This window comes from Eschrichtius robustus, chromosome 20 (genome assembly GCF_028021215.1).
Source record: "Eschrichtius robustus isolate mEscRob2 chromosome 20, mEscRob2.pri, whole genome shotgun sequence".
In the NCBI taxonomy this organism is placed as follows: Eukaryota; Metazoa; Chordata; class Mammalia; order Artiodactyla; family Eschrichtiidae; genus Eschrichtius; species Eschrichtius robustus.
The window spans coordinates 5,843,898-5,863,069 of record NC_090843.1 but is presented as its reverse complement, the minus strand read 5'-3'; the positions used below and the strand labels follow the sequence as shown (position 1 = coordinate 5,863,069).

The window sequence follows — 19,172 nt, the reverse complement described above, 5'->3', positions numbered from 1 at the left end:
GCACACATGTGTGTGCAGGAGTGCACATACGTGGCTTGTAGGAGTGTACATGTGCACATGTGCATACCCAAGTGTGTGCCTTGCATGAGTGTGCATGCACGCGGGTGAGTGTGCACAAGTGAGTGTGTACGTGTGCATGAGTATACATGAGTACATTGGTGTGACGAGTACACGTGTGTATGTGTAAGTTTGTGGTATGGGTTGCACATGTATGTGTGCAACATGTGTGCACACATACACGTGCACATATGTATGTGCATATATGTGTGCATGAATGTGTGCACAGGGGTGGGAGTACACACGTGTGCCCATGTGCACATGCACCCTTCCCCCTCAGCTCCCCCCCCCCCACCATGAGCATCACACGTGCATCTCTGGCGTCTGACTTATTAACGAGGACAACACAAGAAGAGTGTGTCTGTTATTTCTGGTGTCCGCATCAGCTCCTGACAGCTTTGTGGAATTGAAATATCTTATTTAATGTGAGTAAGAATCGTTTTAAATATCAACTGTGACACTCAAGGACTCGAACCAAAAAGGGCATTGTGTGTTTCCTCGTACGTTGAAGACGCCACGTTTTTTTAGGCAGTTATGTTCTCCCCTCTGCGTCTTGTGTCTCTAAAATTCCAGTTATCTGTCCCGGCTCCTCCCGGCATTGTTGTCATGCGCCCCCCACTCTGAGCCCAGCCCTTCATCTCAGAGGAGGGGACTGTGCCACCGGGGTCCCGCAGATTAAATCAGGGCACCTGTGATGAGCAAAGCAGACAGTGTGGATTCTTGTATGTCTCCCTTTCTTTCTACCCTGGCCCCCGAGGCTCTCTCTCCACCGCCTGCTCCCTCTGACTGGGGGAAAGCCAAGCTTCTTCCATCCCCACCTTATGAATTTACATTTGCTTGCATTCGCCTAAGAATTCTGAAAAGATACTCAAGAAACTAACAGTGGTTTCCTCCGTGTGTGTGTGTGTGTGTGTGTGTGTGTGTGTGTGTGTGTGTGTTGGGAGCTGGGAATGACCAGGCAGCTGTGGGACAGGGATGGAAGAGATGTGTACTGTGTACTTTTTCTTTTATTCTTTGAATTTTGAGTCCCAGGAAAGTATTTCCTATAATAAATCAGTAAATCAGCGGTCCTTTGCGGGGGATCTAGAGGCAGGTGAATCCAGGTGTTCCCATCTCCTGGAGCCACACCCCTGTGCCTGTTCCTCATTGGATGGAGAATGAGATGGCAGGTCAGCCAGGACAAGGGTACAAACAGGTGACGGAGAGGTTGGGAGGTCAGGCTGGTGAAGAGAGGTTCCCTGGGACCAAGAGGCCAAGGGGGCAGCCCAGGAAGAAGGATGAGGAAACCAACGGGTGTGGCAGATCCTTCGTGGGTGGCTGGGACATGTCCACGGGGAAGCCGAAGAATTTGCCAGGGCATCTGTGCTCCCCTGATGCTTGGTATGGAGCCCTTCCTGGATCCTCACGCAGGGGGGGAGCAAGGTCCTACTCACCCTCCTCATCCTCCTCTCTGATCCTCCCAACCTCACCCCACTACCTTCCACTCCCCGCCAGTGACTCATATATTTGCTCCCTCATGTGGCAAGCATTTGTGCAGCCCCTGCCATGTGCCAGGCACTTAAGTCCAGGACTTACAACCTGGACATCCATTATAGAAACAACCTAAGTGTCCATCAATAGATGAATGCATAAAGAAGATGTAGTATATATATATATATATATATATATACACACACACACACACACACACACACAATGGAATACTACTCAGCCATAAAAAAGAGCGAAATTTTGCCATTTGCAGCAACATGGATGGACTTGGAGGGCATTATGCTAAGTAAAGTCAGAGAAAGACAAATACTGTATGACATCACTTATATATGGAATCTAAAAAATAGTGAATATAACAAAACTAGTGAATATAGACTAGTGAGTATAACAAAAAAGAAACAGACTCACAGCTATAGAAAACAGTTGCCTGTGGGAGAGGGAAGGGGGAGAGGGTCAGTATAGGGGTAGAGAAGCAAGAGGTACAAACTATTAGGTGAGAAATAAGCTACAAGGATATATTGTACAACACGGGGGATATAGCCAATATTTTATAATACCTGTAAATGGAGTATAACCTTTAAAAATTGTGAATCACTATATTGTACACCTGCAATTTATATAATATTGTATATCCACTATACTTCAATTTAAAAAAAAAGGTGGCCATTATTGTCCCCATTTTACAGATGAGAAGACTGAGGCTTGCAAGGTTCTATAACTTGACCAGGCCACACTCCTAAGAAAGCGCAGAAGCGAAAATCAAGCTTAATTTTCCCTACATCAGAAGCCTCAGTACACTCTCCAGTACCAGGCTCTGTCTTGGGCAATCACAAGTGTACCCTCCTGCACAGGGCATTTCAGCCGTCCCCCTGCCTCTGGAAGGGACCTGGACAGGCCTGGGCTCATCCAGTTTCCTGCCAGGCCAGCAGCCACAGGTGGGTGGGACAGATAGAGCTGTAGGCTAAGTGCGTCCTGAGGGCCCAGGAAGGAGCACTGTGGGGGGATAATGAGCTGTCACCATTATCTCGGATGCTTGCATTCTCACAGTGCAGCGCTGGATTTGCAAACCGAGATGCTGGCCAGCTGCCTCTTCCACCCGCCTGCGAGGCAATCTGGGTGGAGCGAAGTGGGTTTCTCTGGTAGGAAAGGCAGTGGGCAGAACTGTTACTTTAAATAACAGTTGCCTACAAGCCAAAAATAGTGCTCCCAGGCAGGGAGGGGAACACCAGAGACAGCCCGGGGAGGGGGGCTGCACCCTGCTCTCTGCCCGGCCAAGGATGCTCAGACGAGGATGCCCACCTCCCCACCGTGGGGGCCGAGGGGAGGCCCAGAGCCAGGCCTCCTCTACTGACCTCAGGGTGGGGCAGACCTGCACCCAGCTGGCCTTCCTCAGGGCCCCAGGTGGGGCCTGGGGCTTCCTGGCTGAAGCAAATGAACTATAGCTTTCTGCAGAAATCAACTTATATTAAAGTTTAAATTTCACCACACATCACTGACATCAGCAAACAAACCCAGATACAACGAGTCCCTGGTGTCTTTTTTATAATATATCCTGACATTATATGCTCAAAGTGCATTTTTTAATTTTATTTTTAAAATAAAAGCAACATATGCATACGATGAAGAACATTCTGATGGCGTAGAAAGACATAAAATCAAAAAGTAGACGTTTCCCTCCTGCGTTCCTAATACCTCTCCCAAAAGGCAGATCACATGTTTTGGCGTATCCATCCCGAAAAAATTTTAGGTCCATGCTAGAGTGTATATATGATTATGCATGTGCAGATATATACAAATATGTACTATTCCAGCTTACCCACATGGCATCATAACACACTGTTCTTTGACTTTTTTTTTTTTTTTTTTTTTGGCTCACAAACTCAAAATTCTTTTTATTGGGTCAATTTGCATGATCCTAAACATTAGACTAAGGGCTCGGTAGCCTGTATCAATAAACAACAACTTATCAAGTGATAAGAATACATTATATCTCATGTCCCTAACACTCAGCTGTGATACTATTTAGCTTATTTCTCGTGTTTTTAATTTCCATAAACATCCGCCGTCTCCAGCTTCGACTTCGTTTCCATGCTTTGTGCATCTTGGAGACTGTTCTATCTCATCCCATACAGGTGTTCTTCGTTCATTCCGTGGCTACAGCATCATTAGTCGATTCAACTCCATTTTTGATGGATGTTTAGGCTGCTTCTGGTTTTTGTTTATTTGTCTCTGCCATTACAAGCAAAGCCACAGTGAACATCCTCGTACCTGCTTTTTGTCACATTTTTGCAAGTACATCTGAAAGACCAGCTCCCTGAAGTGCAGCCTCTGGGTCAAAAGACTGGAGTATTCTTACTTTGATCGATTCTGCCCCAAAGGCTGGACCAATTTACACTTTCATCAGCCGATGTGAGGTCAGCTTCCCTTCCCCCTCACTCTTGCCATGGGTGTAATCATACAAGAAAATTTTTGGCAATCTGATATGTGAATATTGTCTTGTTTTTGATTGGACTTTCTTTCACTGTGACAGAGGCCGAGCATCTTTTTGTGTTTGGCCATTTTTGTTCATTTTCCTCTCCCTGGTGCTTTTTAATAATATCCGATTCCATTTTCAAAGATAGAGAGCTTTTCCAGCCAATCTCTCCTTCCATCTTCCTCTTGGGTCACCCCATCACTTTTAAGACCCAAACAGTTTACCCAAAGCTGTCCCCCCCCCAGCTCCCCCAGGGAGTGATGGGGCAGAGGCACGAGAGCCTGTGATGGGCTTGAGGACAGAATAGAGGGAGAATAGGAAATTTACCAGAGACTGGGTACCCGCTATCTCCCCATCATCACGCTGTGCATAGTAATGAAGGATAGATAAGAGCTGCAGCCGGTGGCAGAGATAAGAGACTTGGACAGCCAGAAGGTTCTGGATATTAATGCAGAGCCAGAACAGGCTTGGCACACAGCCACCTGTGAGTCTGGGGCTCGTGCAGTCCCAGGATGGAAGGTGGGGCCCTTTGGGGTAGGATGTCCGTGTTGAGCAGGTTAGCAGCTGGGCTTGGAGTCAGAAAGGTTCTTTGGAACCCTGGCCCTGCCTCTTACTGCCTGTGAGACCACAGGTCAATGATGTGATATTTCTGAACCTCAGTTTCCTCACCTCTAAAACGGGGAGGGGGAGCTAATGAAAGTATTGCCTCCATAGCGTTAGCAGAGAGATTAGGTGAAAGACTCTCAAATTCAGACCCATGACATTTGGCACCTGTCCACATCAAATGAGAAAAGTGAAGCTAGTGTCATGGGCACGGCATAAAATTTCAGTTTAAAATGTGTTAAAATTGCTTTGATGCTGAGATTACATTTTTTTTTTGTGATCTCAAAAATGTCCTTTTTAGATAAAATACTGACCATTTCTATTTCTTTTTCTCTCATGCCTGTATCTTTTTTTTTTTTTTTTTTTTTTTTTTTAGTTTTTTTGGTTGCTTGATTGTTTCCCTGTTTGCTTTTTGGTTGGTTGGTTTTAATGGTCATACTTGGCCATAAGTAAGACAATCTTATGTCTGGCCCCATTTTTTTAAGTGTTACTGGTCCATGATATCCAGTAGTCTGGGAACTGCTGTGTGAAATAAAGAAATGAGTGAAGGGAATTCCCTGGTGGTGCAGTGGTTAAGACGCAGCGCTTTCACTACCAGGCGCCCAGGTTCGATCCCTGGTCAGAGAACTGAGATCCCACAAACCACGCGGCACAGCCAAAAAAAAAAAAGAAAAGAAATGAAATGAATGAAAAGTACTGAATACAGCATCTGAAGCATAGGTGGTGCTCGGAAAGTGGTAGTTGTTTCCTCATTGTGAGATGCTGATGGACACTGGCTAGAACTCATGTAAAAGAAAACTTGGCAAATCCTACAAATAAGGTTGCTCTGTCCCAGGGTTGGCATAGCCTGGGAGCAGGTGGCAATAAGCTTGTTGACCAAGTCAGCTGGCAAAACCTAGGACACCCAAGGGCAGGGGAGGTCTCCTAGGCACAAGCCCCTGGATCCTCAGAGGTCCCTGCTGGGCCATTCACTGCCCAAGGATCAGAAAGGTGATCACGAGATGGGTGTTAGGGGAACTAGCCCCCTCCATACCAGAGAGCACCTATCATCTGCCATGTCTCGCTGCCAGAAGCTCCTTGCACTGACCTGCCTGGCCTCCTCCTTTCCTCCCAGCCAGGTTAGCGCCCCGCACACCTGCTCTCCCCCCGCCCTCCCCCCAACACCAGACTCTGCAGCGCTCAGGCCGGTGATGTGCTCCCAAAGCAGGATACCCTAGAGCCTCCTTGGGTTCATGCATTCTGGCCCCAGGGCCCACACGTACAGAAAGCCAACCTGCCCTGCCCAGATGACTTTGCCTTTTCCCTTCGCAGAGCTTCAGTGAAGCTGTCGGCAACTCTTAAGGATGGAATGATGCAAAGCATTTGGGAAAACGTAAATTTCCCTGCCTCCATTTATTTATTTATTTACTTATTTATTTATTTTAACATCTTTATTGGAGTATAATTGCTTTACAGTGGTGTATTAGTTTCTGCTTTATAACAAACCTACATCCATTTAAGTTAACATTTATGGCGTATCCCTGGTCCAGGCTAAAGAAAACACCCCCACCTTTCTCAGTCATGCAGGTCACAGGCAGGGGAGGACAGTAGCCTCCAACAGACCCAAAGCAGTCCTGGGAGGCCTGGTCACGGCCAGGGTCAAGGGCTCAGGCACAGCATCTCCCGTCCTTGGGAAAGTGCAGGCTCCTTCCTGGGCAGCTGAGCAAAAGCCTTTGGGAGGGACCCCCTTACTAATAAGGACCCTTCTGTGACCCCCATGGTAGAGCCAAGGGCTGCCTGGCGCCTTTCGTTATGGAAGAGGTTGATGTGGCGACCTCTGCCCTCTGACCCCAGTTTGACCTCTGCGTCCCCGCAGCTGCCCGACTTGCTCACTGGCTGTCTCGTCTGCCCCCAGGTACATGATCACCAGCCTGGACCGCACGCACACCGGCTTCTACCGCTGCATCGTGCGCAACCGGATGGGCGCTCTGCTGCAGCGGCAAACCGAGGTCCAGGTGGCCTGTGAGTACAGCGGAGACTTGGGGCGGGTGGCGGGAGGGCGTGAGGCGGGAGAGGATCTGCAGAGTCGTCACCCATCGGCCACACGCTGGGCAGAGCCAAAGCCCAGCTGAGGCTTTCCACGCTCACTGGGTGCTAACGGTGGCCCTTCCCGCCTTCTGGGAACCAAGGCCCGGAGAGGTGGCAAGAGCTCTCAAGGCCACGCCGCTGACACGTGACACACATCTGCTGGCTCTCTGAGTTTAGCACTCTTTAGATGGGACCAGCTGCTTCTGCTTTGAAAAGGAGGCCCTGTCACCTGCTTCAAGGGACTTCTCCGGGGTTGGCCTCAAACTCGGGGCATCTTCGTAATGGCAGACGTCCCGGGGTCTTCTTGGCAGATTCCCCAGGGCCCCCCGCCATGTCCTTAACTTTTCCATCCTCCAGCTTGCTCAGCCCTGGAGCAGTAACATCTTGGGGGTCTCCACGGTCTCAGGAGGCATTGGGAGATGGCTGGTGTGGGTACCATAGCTCTAAGAGGGAGAGGGGACCTGATGAGTCAGGGTTCCTGAAAGGGCCAGGCAAGCAGAGGGTAAGGTAATAGAGCCTCGCCGAGCCTTTGGGGTAACAGACTTCCCCCACTGCCACCAAGCCCCAAAGGGCTCCCTCAGATGGAGGATAAGAGGGAAGCCTCAGAAGAACCCAAGGGCATCTCAGGGACCAGTGCACCAATCAACCCCCTCCCCCTGTGACTCAGTATCCCCTTCCCAGACCTGCCCGGACCTGCCCCCCATTCTAAGATAGCTGCCGTGTGCTAGAAATGAGCCTCATTATGGGCTGTTTCATTCTGGGATTTTTAGGGGGAGAGGTCCAAGGTTGCACCGTGGGCCACGGGAGTGTGGAACGCCTTAATGAGCCCTGAAACTTTTTTTTAGAAAAAGGACACCCTCTCATCTGGGGCCCGCTGGCGCTTGACTCAGATCTAGCGCAGGAGAGAGTTTGCTACTTGGAGAGAAGTGGGGGAGAGAAATCGAGAAGAAAACCTCAAGTGAGGGCAAAGAGTGTTTATAATAATTATGGAAGACAACCGTAATCAGAAGTGGAGGACTGATTGTCTCATAAATCAGCGCTAAAGGCAACTCAGCTTACTCAGAGTGGAAAAGCCCCGAATTAAAATCGTGGATCAGGGCCGCTGGCAGCCAGCTGGAGGGCTCCCACAGAGCTTCGTTTAGCCGGTGCCCAGAGTGCAGCAGTGCAGGGGTAGCCGTGGGTCAGCCTGCAGAGAGACTGCTCATGTGTGTGTCCGTGTGCACTCCAGGGTGGGCGTGGGTTCGGGCATGTGTTGGTGCAAATGTGTGTGTCTGGATTGGTCGGCGCCTTTGTTCACCTGTGTGCAGGTGAGAACGTGTGTGTGTGTGCAGTTGAAAATACCTCTCAGGACACCAAGCAGTCCAGGCTGTCGGGGGGAAGCAGGCGAGCGTCTGTTCCAAAGCCTTCGCTCATAGGAGACAATAGGACCTTCCTGGAGTTGAAAGCCCCAGAGATGACATGAGTCTCCCCTGGGCTGGCTCCGCCGATCAGAAAGAGAAAGGAAGAGAAGCAGTGTCTGTGTGGCTGGGATGTTTCTTTCCGTGGCTGTGGTAGGGATCCAGGACCCAGGACTCAGCCCCCGACCCCTCTCCCACCGTAGGCATCTTCCTGTTCACATGAGGATGGTCCCTTGAGACCGGGCCTGCATGTGCATGAATCCTGTCCCCAGACCCAAGGGTACCCTCCTGCCCCCAAGCAGAGGGATGGGTTGTGACCAGGCCCGTGTGCAGAGCAAGCGAGCCCGTGCACGGATGGAGGGCAGAGGCCTTTGTTAAGGACTCAGGTGTCCCCGGTATTCCCTGCACGTGGCAGGGAAGGGCTCAGACCGACCTGGGGGTGAAAAGCAGATGGCAGAGACTCGAGCTAGCCAACACCCTAACTGTCTGCCCAGCCACAGACCCTCGAGGTGGGGGTCCACCCCCCCACGTACACACACACACACACACACACTATGGGCTCTCTGGGTCCTGAGGGTCCTGGACCACTCCAGGTGATGCTGGCCGGAATGACCCCAGGTAGCGGTGCCATGCAGGGGGCCTGGCCCAAACCCATGAGGGAGCCTGGGACTCTGCAGTGCTGAGATCCAGTCAGGGGGGGAGGGTTGGGAGGGAGGGGGCCTAACAGCGTTGGCAGGCTGTGGGGTGCCCATCACCACGACTGGCAGCACGGTTGATGAAGAGGTTAGGCTTTCGTGTTGGACGGACCACATTCGAATCCTAACTCTGCCCTCAGTCACTGTGTGACCCCAGGGAAGTGACTGACCCTCTCTGAGCCTCACCCAGCTCAGGTTCCTCATCTGTAATGTGCATCTAGTACTACCTCCCCCTAGGCTTTGCCCTTCCTTGAGCCTGTATCCACCAATGCACCTAGCCAATGCCTACAGATAATACACTTTGATTCAGTGAGAGTAAATGCTACAATGAATATTCTATATTATCATTTTAAAGAAGGAAAAAACAGGCCGCAGAATGGAATGGCTTCCAGCAAAAGTTGTCCTGGCCAAATGCAGAGCAGGAAGCTGCCACTGTCCCCTGGGCCATCGGCCAGCCCGGCCCCTTCCCCTCCACCACCTCTCACAGGGGGATCCCTGCCCGGCTGCTCAGAGCTACCTGTCACCCTGGGCTCCAGGCACCTTCTGGACACAGTTACAACCATGGTTGTCACCATGTGGCCACCAGGCTCCATGGTGTTGCTGGGGCTGAGCTGTGCAGATGTGGTTACAGGCCCCTGGCGGAGAGCACGGGGCACCTCGGAGGGGCCCAAGGGGCGGGGCGGGGAGACCCAGGTTCAGCCCTTCCTGACCACCAGCTGCAGCTCCCTGAGCTGGCGCCCAGGGGCCGGTGCTGAGACCCCAGCCTCATCTGCCCCAGGCCGCTTTGCCAGCCTGAAGCTCTGTCCTCCAGAGTGTCATCAAGCAGAGACCACACTGTGCAGCCCTTTGGGCCCTAAAGCAAACGAGTTAGGGGGGCCTTAGGAACTTCTCTCTGACAGCTGAGAAAAGCACTCATCTTAACAGATGGAGCTTTCGCCCAGCCCTGGTGGCCACAGGGGGACAGAGAAGGGAAACTCACTCCCCTTCCCCCATCCCCGCCTCATCCCAGCCTGCAGAGTGGAAGCCCCCATCCCCATTTACAGATGAGAAAACTGAGGCTCCGTGTGGCTGAGGGGACGCACCTAAGTCACAGTTGGGAAGCGCCAGAGGCAGGAGCTGAAGCCACAACCTGAGTCCACACCTCCCCACGCTGCTGCTTGAGGGCGAGAAGAGAAAAATCGAAATGGAGTCCAGCTGGGGGGAGGGCAGTTGCTGCTGGGGCCAGGGGTCAAAGAGAATCAGAGGGACACCCCTGGACTGGAATAATTTGTGTCCAAACAGCCCTGTGAGTAGATGCGGCCCCCACCTAGGCTGAAGGCCATCTCACGCCACCAGGTGGCCTTGACCCGTCACCCCTTTTCTTTGCTATCCGCAGGGAAGCAGATGAAAAATGCTTACAGCTGGCTTCCGGGTTCTGTGTGTGCCAGGGCATGACCCTTGGGAGGATGCGGGGGAGAAACCTTGGATTCTAGCCCCAGTCTAGTCGGTGACTGGCTTAGGGCTCTGGACCCCTGGGGAGTAGGGGGCCGGGGTGCAGATGGAGAAGGAAGCACGGCTTCTGTTTCCCTGAAAAGATGAACACAAGCGCAGGAGCCTTCAGAACAATCACAATCACGGGTCCAAGCTGGACACCCACGTCCCTAAGGAGAGGCCAGGGAGACGCAGCAGAGCCTCCAAAACACTCTGCCCGCCAGTGAAATTGTGCAAATGTCTTTCCTCCGTGGGTCCCTAGGACAGGCCTCGGAGGTAGGAAGGCATGTCTAGGGAGCCACATCTTGAGATGGGGAAACTGAGGCTCAGAAAGGTCAGAGGAGGGACTTCCCTGGCGGTCCAGTGGTTAAGGCTCCGTGCTTCCACTGCAGGGGATGCAGGTTCTATCCCTGGTACGGGAACTAAGATCCCACGTGCGTTGTGGTACTGCCAAAAAAAAAAAGATAGGGGCTCTTAAAAGAAAGGTCAGAGGACAACCCAAGTTCCCACAGCCAGTATTTCTACCATCTCCTTTCTCCTGCCTTGCCACCAGCAGCCGTAGAGTGGAGCCACGAACCCAGCCACGGACCCAGCCATGAACCCTGAGTTCAAATCCCCCTCACCTCTCCCTAGCTGTGTGACCTTGGACAAATTACTTAACTTCTGTGTGCCTTTGCCTCCTCATGTGTAAAAAGGAATGTTAATATTAGTACCTACCTGGCCGGGTGGTGACAATAAGTAATCAATCAGTGCACACAAAGCATCATAAATGGCGCCCAGCCCAGGGGACACTCGGGGTGGCAGAGTGTACACGTCTTCTCTCTGCCAGGCCAACCAGGGAAGGCGTCCTGGAACGAACATTCACATCCTTTCTCATTCTGTCTACCTTCGGAGGTACCGTCCTAGCCGCCGCCTCTGCTCTCCAGGGCTGGGGCTAGGGTGTGGCAAGGAGGGTGCAAATTTTAAGGAGGCACTCCCTCTCAGGGACTCACCGTGCACTTGCGGGACCCTGACAGTGGGTACCTCCTTAAATCTTTCACCTTCCTCACCCAGCCCAGTCCTGGGCCTCTCCCAGGTGTGTGCCCTACAGACCTCCTGCATCTGTCTGTCCCTCCGTCTGTTTCTTTTACACAGACACACAGATGCTCACTGTTCTGAAGATGGATGGGGTACGGCTGCTTCTCCAAAGCCCTCATCTTCCCTCCTTGGCTGTTTCTGCTTCCCGGGGTGGGAGGGTTTTGTCCTGGGGTTTCAAGCAGCCAGTTCCACAGGGACTGGATCAGGCCAGGCCAGGCAGGCCCCACCCCTGGCTCTCATCCCCCCTTCCCAAAGAGGGGCTGTGAATTGGGTTCTAATGGGAGATTAATAAGGCAGCTGTGCTAACCACTAATGATAATAGCAAAGTCATTACAAAAAGATTCTTTACGTGTTTTTTTTATTTTAATAAATTTAGTTATTTATTTATTTTTGGCTGCGTTGGGTCTTCGTTGCTGCACGCGGGCTTTCTCTAGTTGCGGTGAGCGGGGGCTACTCTTCGTTGCGGTGCGCGGGCTTCTCATTGCGGTGGCTTCTGTTGTTGCGGAGCACGGGCTCTAGGCGCGCGGGCTTCAGTAGTTGTGGCTCGTGGGCTCAGTAGTTGTGGCTCGCGGGCTCAGTAGTTGTGGCTCACGGGCTTAGTTGCTCCGCGGCATGTGGGATCTTCCTGGACCAGGGCTCGAACCCGTGTCCCCTGCATTGGCAGGCGGATTCTTAACCACTGCGCCACCAGGGAAGTCCCCTCTTTACATGTTTTTAATGACAGCAATTAAGGGGAAGTCAATAAAATATCCACCCACCTCCCCAGCTCCCTTCCTGACCCCACCTCGAGTCTCTGTTTTTACAAAGTCGCCATAAATTCCTGGCATGTGGCAAGTGGTCTGAATGGCTGAGAGGGTTGGGCGAGCCTTCTGGAGTTGGCATCCAGATCCTGTGGGCACCTTTTTGTCCTCCTCACCTGAGCACCATCCCTGACCCCATCCCAGCCCTCACCAGGTGGGCGGATGGCTCAGACTTGGAACCCCCAGCCCCAGCAATAAGCCCACCCACACATCAGAGGGCCAAGAGCCCCTGCTCCACTGGGGAGCCTGGCCGGCCCCCCAGCTTGGCAGCCACCTGTACAAGATGAGAGCTGAGGGCATCAGACCCCTTGTCACATGGGCTGGAGTTGATGTCCAGAGTGCCACCAATGGGCCCATTTTTCTTAATCCTCAACCTGAGTGTGTGTATTGAATGGAGAATGGAGATGTGGAAGGAGATGCGGAAGAGGAGGTGAGGCCTTGGGGACAGATGGTGACGTTCTAAGATGCGATTGGACGTTCCAGTGTTACTCAGGATGCAGTGGAAGTCACGGATGGTTAGAGGCAGAGGCGTGATACAACTGATTGGAGGGAGAAACAGCATCTTCATAAGAAGCAAACACAACCACAGTGAAGTACCATCCCATCGCAGAAACCAGAGTCTAGCAAGGCAAGGTGTAAATAGAAAGTCCCACCACTGCTGGTGGGTGTGTGAATTAGCAAATTGGTGCATATCAGGAAAACAGCTTGGCATTACCTCATAAGATTACCATTTGCACAACCTACAACCCAGCAGTTCCACCTTTAGGTGCATCCTCTAGAGATCCTCTCAGCCACATGTGCTAGAAGATCCACATGAGACTGTTCTTAGCAGGACAGCAAAACACTGATAACAAAGCCAGCCTGCAGCAGCACTGTGCTATCTTGATACATGGACGTCCAAGCAGCCATGAAAATGACTAAACCAAGTACAAGGACGGAGATGGAGCTCCCAAAAAACATGTTGCACAAAAGAAAGCAAATCAAGTAGATGACATACAAAATAACCCAAAGGGCTTAGAAACAGGCTGAATTAACAATAAACTGTTTAAGAATGCATCTACGTGTGGTGAAACTTGAAAGAAAAGAAAAAGCCATGACATGATTGACACAGCATCCAAGACGGCAATTACCTCTGGTGAGGGAGGGGATACGATGGGAGGGATGCCGTGGGGGAGAGGGACGAGGTTTGTTCATGTGCTGTTCCTTAAACTGGGTGGTGGGTACGTGAGTGTGCATTCTATTCTTCTTCTTTGAACTATTCATATAATTATATTCGCTCTTTTTTATGCATGACACATTTCATGATAAAAAATGTTTTAAAAATAAATAAAAGCAATAAATATATTCTGAAGTGGAATGCATAATTTACAAGACCTTTTAAGATACAACAAAAACATCAGGAATAGTCTTAGGTCACGTCCAGCTGTGCCCCAGGCCCACACTTCTTTGCTCTTGGGGGAATTTTTAGGAAAAGTTGCATCAGCGCTGCAAGGAACAAAACAACGTGGTATATTAACAAGCATGTATCTTGGAGAGGAAGTATAGGAGATAAACCCTTATCTGTTTCCACCTCAGTGGGAGTGAGTTTTCCCAGGAGATCCTGGATCCCCAGCCCCATCAGTGTGCACTTCCCTCTAGCCTTTCTCCTGTCCTGGCTGGCTGAGCAGACTTCTTCTTCACACCACCCTTGCAGCTGGTGTTCAGGACATGCACGCCTGGGCGCTGGGCCCCCCTGAGCAGAGGCAAGGGGCTCCCTGACCTAGGAGGCCCATTTGGCAAAGTGGAGTAGAGAGAATTGGGAGGGTTCTGGGGGCCTAAGAGCCATAGGGAGGGGAGATTGTGGGATGGAAGCGTGAATGAGAGCATCAACTGCAACACTTGGGACAAGGCCAGCTGTGCCCTTCCTTCTTCTATCCATCCTGCCATATATACATACATACATACAATCATCCATCCCTCCATCCACCATGCCTCCCTCTCTCCATCTATCCACCCATCCATCCATCCATCTACCTACTCATCCAACTATGCATGCATCCACATATACATACAGTCATCCATCCCTCCATCCTGCATTTCCTTCATCCATCCATGCCTCCTTCTCTCCATCTATCCACCCATCCATCCATCCATCTACCTACTCATCCAACTATGCATGCATCCACATATACCTACAGTCATCCATCCCTCCATCCTGCATTTCCTTCATCCCTCCATGCCTCCCTCTCTCCATCTATCCACACATCCATCCATCCATCTACCTACTCATCCAACTATGCATGCATCCACATATACATACAGTCATCCATCCCTCCATCCTGAATTTCCTTCATCCCTCCATGCCTCCTTCTCTCCATCTATCCACCCATCCATCCATCCATCTACCTACTCATCCAACTATGCATGCATCCACATACACATACAGTCATCCATCCCTCCATCCTGCATTTCCTTCATTCATCCATGCCTCCTTCTCTCCATCCATCCATCCCTCCATCCATCCCTGCACTCATCCAATTACCCATCTATCCATCCATCTCTTCATTCATCCATCCACTGAACAAACCCACCCCCCTGCCCTATTGGCATTTTTAAATTTCCTCAAACTAGCACTTCTCTCCTACCTCCTAGCCTTCTCATACTCTCTTTCCTCTGGACTATCACCACGCCCCACACACACAGACACACAGACACAGACACAGACACACACACACGGCTAACACCTACCCTTTATTTATGTCTCTGCTTAAAAAAGGCCTCACCCCCACCTCCCAGTCTAAAGTAGGTTCCCTTCATGTCGCCTCTCATTAGAAAAAAAACAACCCTGTTCCTTCTTCCTAACAGTTGTCACAATATGTCCCTGAATGTCGTTGGGTTGGTTTTCTTATGCCTGTTCTCCTAACCAGACCATAAGCTCCACAAGGACAGGGACCGGGTCTTTCTTCAGCACCTTCTGCAAAGCCTGCCTGACCCATAGTAGGGACTCAATAAAGAGTCATTGCATGACGGCATTGGATGAGTTTAGAGAGAACCTACTGTGTGCAGAGGACGGGGCCTGGTGTCTTATAAGGATTTGCTCATGAATATAATTGAATAGAACTGCCTCTTGAAGCTTTCAATGTAGTAGAAAGAGATAAAGAATGTGCATGAAGAATTTTAACACAGGGGATGAGTCATGGAAGAGGCGAGGAGGAAATGCAAAGGGAGAGCCGGGTTTGAACGCTGGCTGGCCCAGCCCTAACTGCGCACGTTGGATAAGCCACTCTATCTCCATGAGCTTTAATTTCCTCACTGACGAAATGGAGCTAATAAAACCCGAGAGAGGAGGAAAAACATGATTACCATGAAATTGCTTTAAATTGTTCAAATATATCTTCGGAGCTCTGTGAAAAGTTTTTTAAATAGATAAAATTATTGTAAGAACTGAAATCAATGTGATTTATTGATGCAATTTTTTTATAGACAGAGCCAAGTAACAGAAATTAGTAAACAACTCAAAAATGTGTATTTAGGAAAGTTGAGCTTTGTCGTGTCATTATGCGGATGAAATGAGACAATCTGTGTGAAGTCCACCTAGAAGGAAACCTGACATAGGATCAGTGACTATTTGGGTGACATGGGAGAATCTTTGTTGAAGAGGTTGATGTTTAAACTGTGAAAAATGTATAGGATTCCAATATTTTAATACTATAAATATTAGACACAGTTTTTAGCACTTGACTATACTCTTCCTGTTTCTACGGCTACATAACAAATTACCCCCAGACATCATGGTGCACCACAGTCTTTTATCATGCTCACTGATTCTGTGAGTCTGGACTGAGCATGGTGGGAACAGCTGGTCTCTGCTCTTTGATGACTGAGGTCTCAACTAGAAGACCCAAAGGCTGGGGGCTGAAATTATCTGAGGGCTCACATGTTCATTCACATGTCCAATGGTGATGCTGGCCGTCATCTGGGACCTCAGTTCCTCTGCACAAGAGCTGTTCCGGTGTCTGTGTGAGCTAGATTGAGCTTCCTTACAATATGGCAGCTGGATTCCAAGCAGGAGTGTCTGGAGAGCCAGGTGGAAGCCATATCCTTCTGATGACCTAGCCTTGAAAGTCGCATAGCATCACTTCCAGCATATTCTACCAGTATAGTCACAAAACCCCCAGACTCAAGGGGTAGGGGTCTTAGCCCCCACCTCTCAGTGGCAGGAGTGTCAATCACACTGTAAGAAGATCATGTTGAATGGGAGATAAATAGTAAGGTAGCCATCGTTTTTTTTATTGAAGTATAGTTGATTTACAATGTTGTGTTAGTTTCAGGTGTACAACAAAGTGATTCAGTTTTATATATATATATATATTCTTTTTCAGATTCTTTTCCCTTATAGGTTATTACAAAACACTGAGTATAGTTCCCTGTGTTATACAGTAGGTCCTTGTTTATCTATTTTATACATAGCAGTGTGTATAAATTAATCCCAAATCCCTAATTTATCTCTCCCCCCTTTCCTCTTTGGTAACCATAAGTTTGTTTTCTATGTCTGTGGGTCTATTTCTGTTTGTATATAAGTTCATTTGTATCATTTTTTTTAATGTAGACCATTCTTTTTTTTTTAAATAAATTTTATTTATTTATTTGTTTGTTTATTTATTTTGGCTGTGTTGGGTCTCTGTTGCTGCGCACGGGCTTTCTCTAGTTGTGGCGAGTGGGGAACTCTTGGTTGTGGTTCTCGGGCTTCTCATTGCGGTGGCCTCTCTTGTTGTGGAGCACGGGCCCTAGGCGCACAGACTTCAGTAGTTGTGGTGCATGGGCTTAGCTGCTCCGTGGCATGTGGATTCTTCCCAGACAAGGGATCGAACCTGCGTCCCCTGCAATGGCAGGCAGATTCTTAACGACTGCGCCACCAGGGAAGTCCTGGAAGATACTCTTCTTAACTCCAATTTACAGAAGAGGAAGTTAAAGCTCAGCAAGGTCAAAATTTTGCCCAAGGTCATGCCTAATAAGTAACAGAAGTGGGATTTGAATTCAGGTCTCAGTGACTCCAAAGCCACCACCGTTACATTTACTGCTTGCCAAATTAGGACAAGGATGCCAACGGCTGGTTTCATTTCTTGAGACACTTACTTGACTAGATCCTCCCAGGATGCTATTGAATCGTGGTGCCCTGGTGAGTCATGGCTTGCTCTGGTGGCGTTCCAGGCAGGATCCCCAACACAAAGAAAGGCCCTGAGGTGAGAAGCGGGGTGTAAGTAATTCATTGTGGTGGGGGACACAGGACGTGATGTGGGCGATAGGACAAGAAAGGTTGGTTGGGGTCAAATTAGGGAGAGACCTTGAATCCAGGCAAGGGAATTTAGATTTTCCTGGGGCAATGAGGAGATACCAAAGGATCTGAGCAAGTCAGAAAAATTAATCAGGAGCAAAGTGGAAGATGGAGGAGGGGGGATCCGGTGTAGGTGATGATGTAGGGGCGGAGTCCGTGCAGCCAAGTGATGGGGCGAGCATGTGGGTGGGGCCTGGGAGAACAGAGGGGCCGTAGTGTGGGAAAGGAAGCACCACGAAAGGCTCCAAGGATCTGAGCCCAGGTGATCTGAGCAGGTGCAGGTGGGGCAGCTATTAGCAGAACTATGAAAGCAAGAAGGGAGGCTTGGCATGGCAAGGAGGTAAGAAATACCCAGCATTTCCTGTGGCAAGTTGGGTGTTGGGTATTGGAGCTCAGGGAGGAGCCAGGGCAGATGTGAGAGCCTTTGCAGAGAGATTGTGGCCAAAACCATCAGGTTAGGCAAAGCCTTCAAGGCGGAATGTGGCCAAGAAGAGATTCAAGCCCAGGGCTTTGGAAAACGAGAGTGTAGGCCGGTGGTCCTCGAACTTCGGCGTGCAGCAGAATCCTCGGGAAGGTGAGTCAAGGACTCAGAGACCCAGGCACGCTGAAGCAGGGCCTTTCCGTGCCCTAGGGGATGAGGGAAGGGTGGGAGCAAATTTCTGGGCTTACCATGTTCCCAAGGGATTCTGGGACCCACCAAAGTGTAAGAACCACTGGCTTCAGCCCAGTGGTACTTCTCAGCCTTGGCTCGTGTTGGAACACCCTGAGCGGCTCTAGAAATACTGATGTCTGGAGCCCAGCCATCCCAAAAGGTTCTTACCTCTGAGAACATTAAAGGGGGTTCTAAGGGGCAGTCAGGTTGGGGACTCCTGGCTGAAGGAGAGGAAGAAGAGCAGTGGTCTTGGAGGGGTTAAGAAATAAATCAAAGCAGCAGGAGACCCATATGGCTTAGCACGCGGCCCCCTTGATCCAGGAGGAAACAGGTGGGCAGCGGGGACTCACAGCCAGTTTTCGGTGGTCTGAACCTTACTGCACGTGGGGATTCTGATGGGCAGCCCACACCCCGTGCCAGGGACATCAGAAGGTTGGGGATGAAACCCCAGCATTAGGTGCTTTTAACTCTTGACATGTTACTCAGTGACACACAGCCAAGTTGGAGGGCAAACAGTACTTCTCACACTTGGATGTGGACACAGTTGACTGGGAGTCTTGTTAAAAGGCAGGTTCTGATTCAGCAGGTCTGGGGGGCGGGGCGGGCCAGAAGCTCTCCCTTTGTAACAGGCGCCCAGGTGGTGCCCATGTCGCTGGCCCACAGACCACCCTTTGGGTAGCAAGGATGTGCATTCATTTTAAAGAGTCGTGGTCATCAGCACAAACACCCCTGCCCACACTCCACCCATCTCCAAGCCTCTGCTCTTAGAGTCCATCCTGATCCCAGCAGGCAGGTGGGCAACCAGAACTTTCCCACCTGCATCTCCGCTGCTCCCCTCCAGGCTGACGGAACATCGGAGCTGGACCAGCGGTCCCCTCTTTACCTGCCAAGGGGGTGGGCATTCTTTCAAAGGGGCAACGTGGTGTTTGTGTGCGACATCCATACAGCCTCACGCACTTCACCCAAGGGCACGGGAAACTGGTCCCCAGATGTGCCCTTCACCCCACACCTAAGCCCCTGCCGCACTGCAGGGCAGTGAAGGAGGTGCAGCTCTGCCTGTCTCCAGACTCTGAGGT

At 50.5% G+C, this 19,172-nt stretch overlaps 1 protein-coding gene across 4 annotated transcripts in view; it reads left to right on the top strand.

Moving 5' to 3' along the window:
* The window catches only part of SDK2 (sidekick cell adhesion molecule 2), a 266,204-nt gene that overhangs the window by 151,236 nt on the left and 95,796 nt on the right, over positions 1 to 19,172 (top strand). For all 4 annotated transcript variants that reach the window (XM_068530696.1, XM_068530694.1, XM_068530697.1 and 1 more), the window contains exon 3: positions 6,519 to 6,625. In XM_068530696.1, coding sequence (XP_068386797.1) covers positions 6,519 to 6,625 — 107 coding nt within the window. The remainder of the gene's footprint in view (positions 1 to 6,518; positions 6,626 to 19,172) is intronic.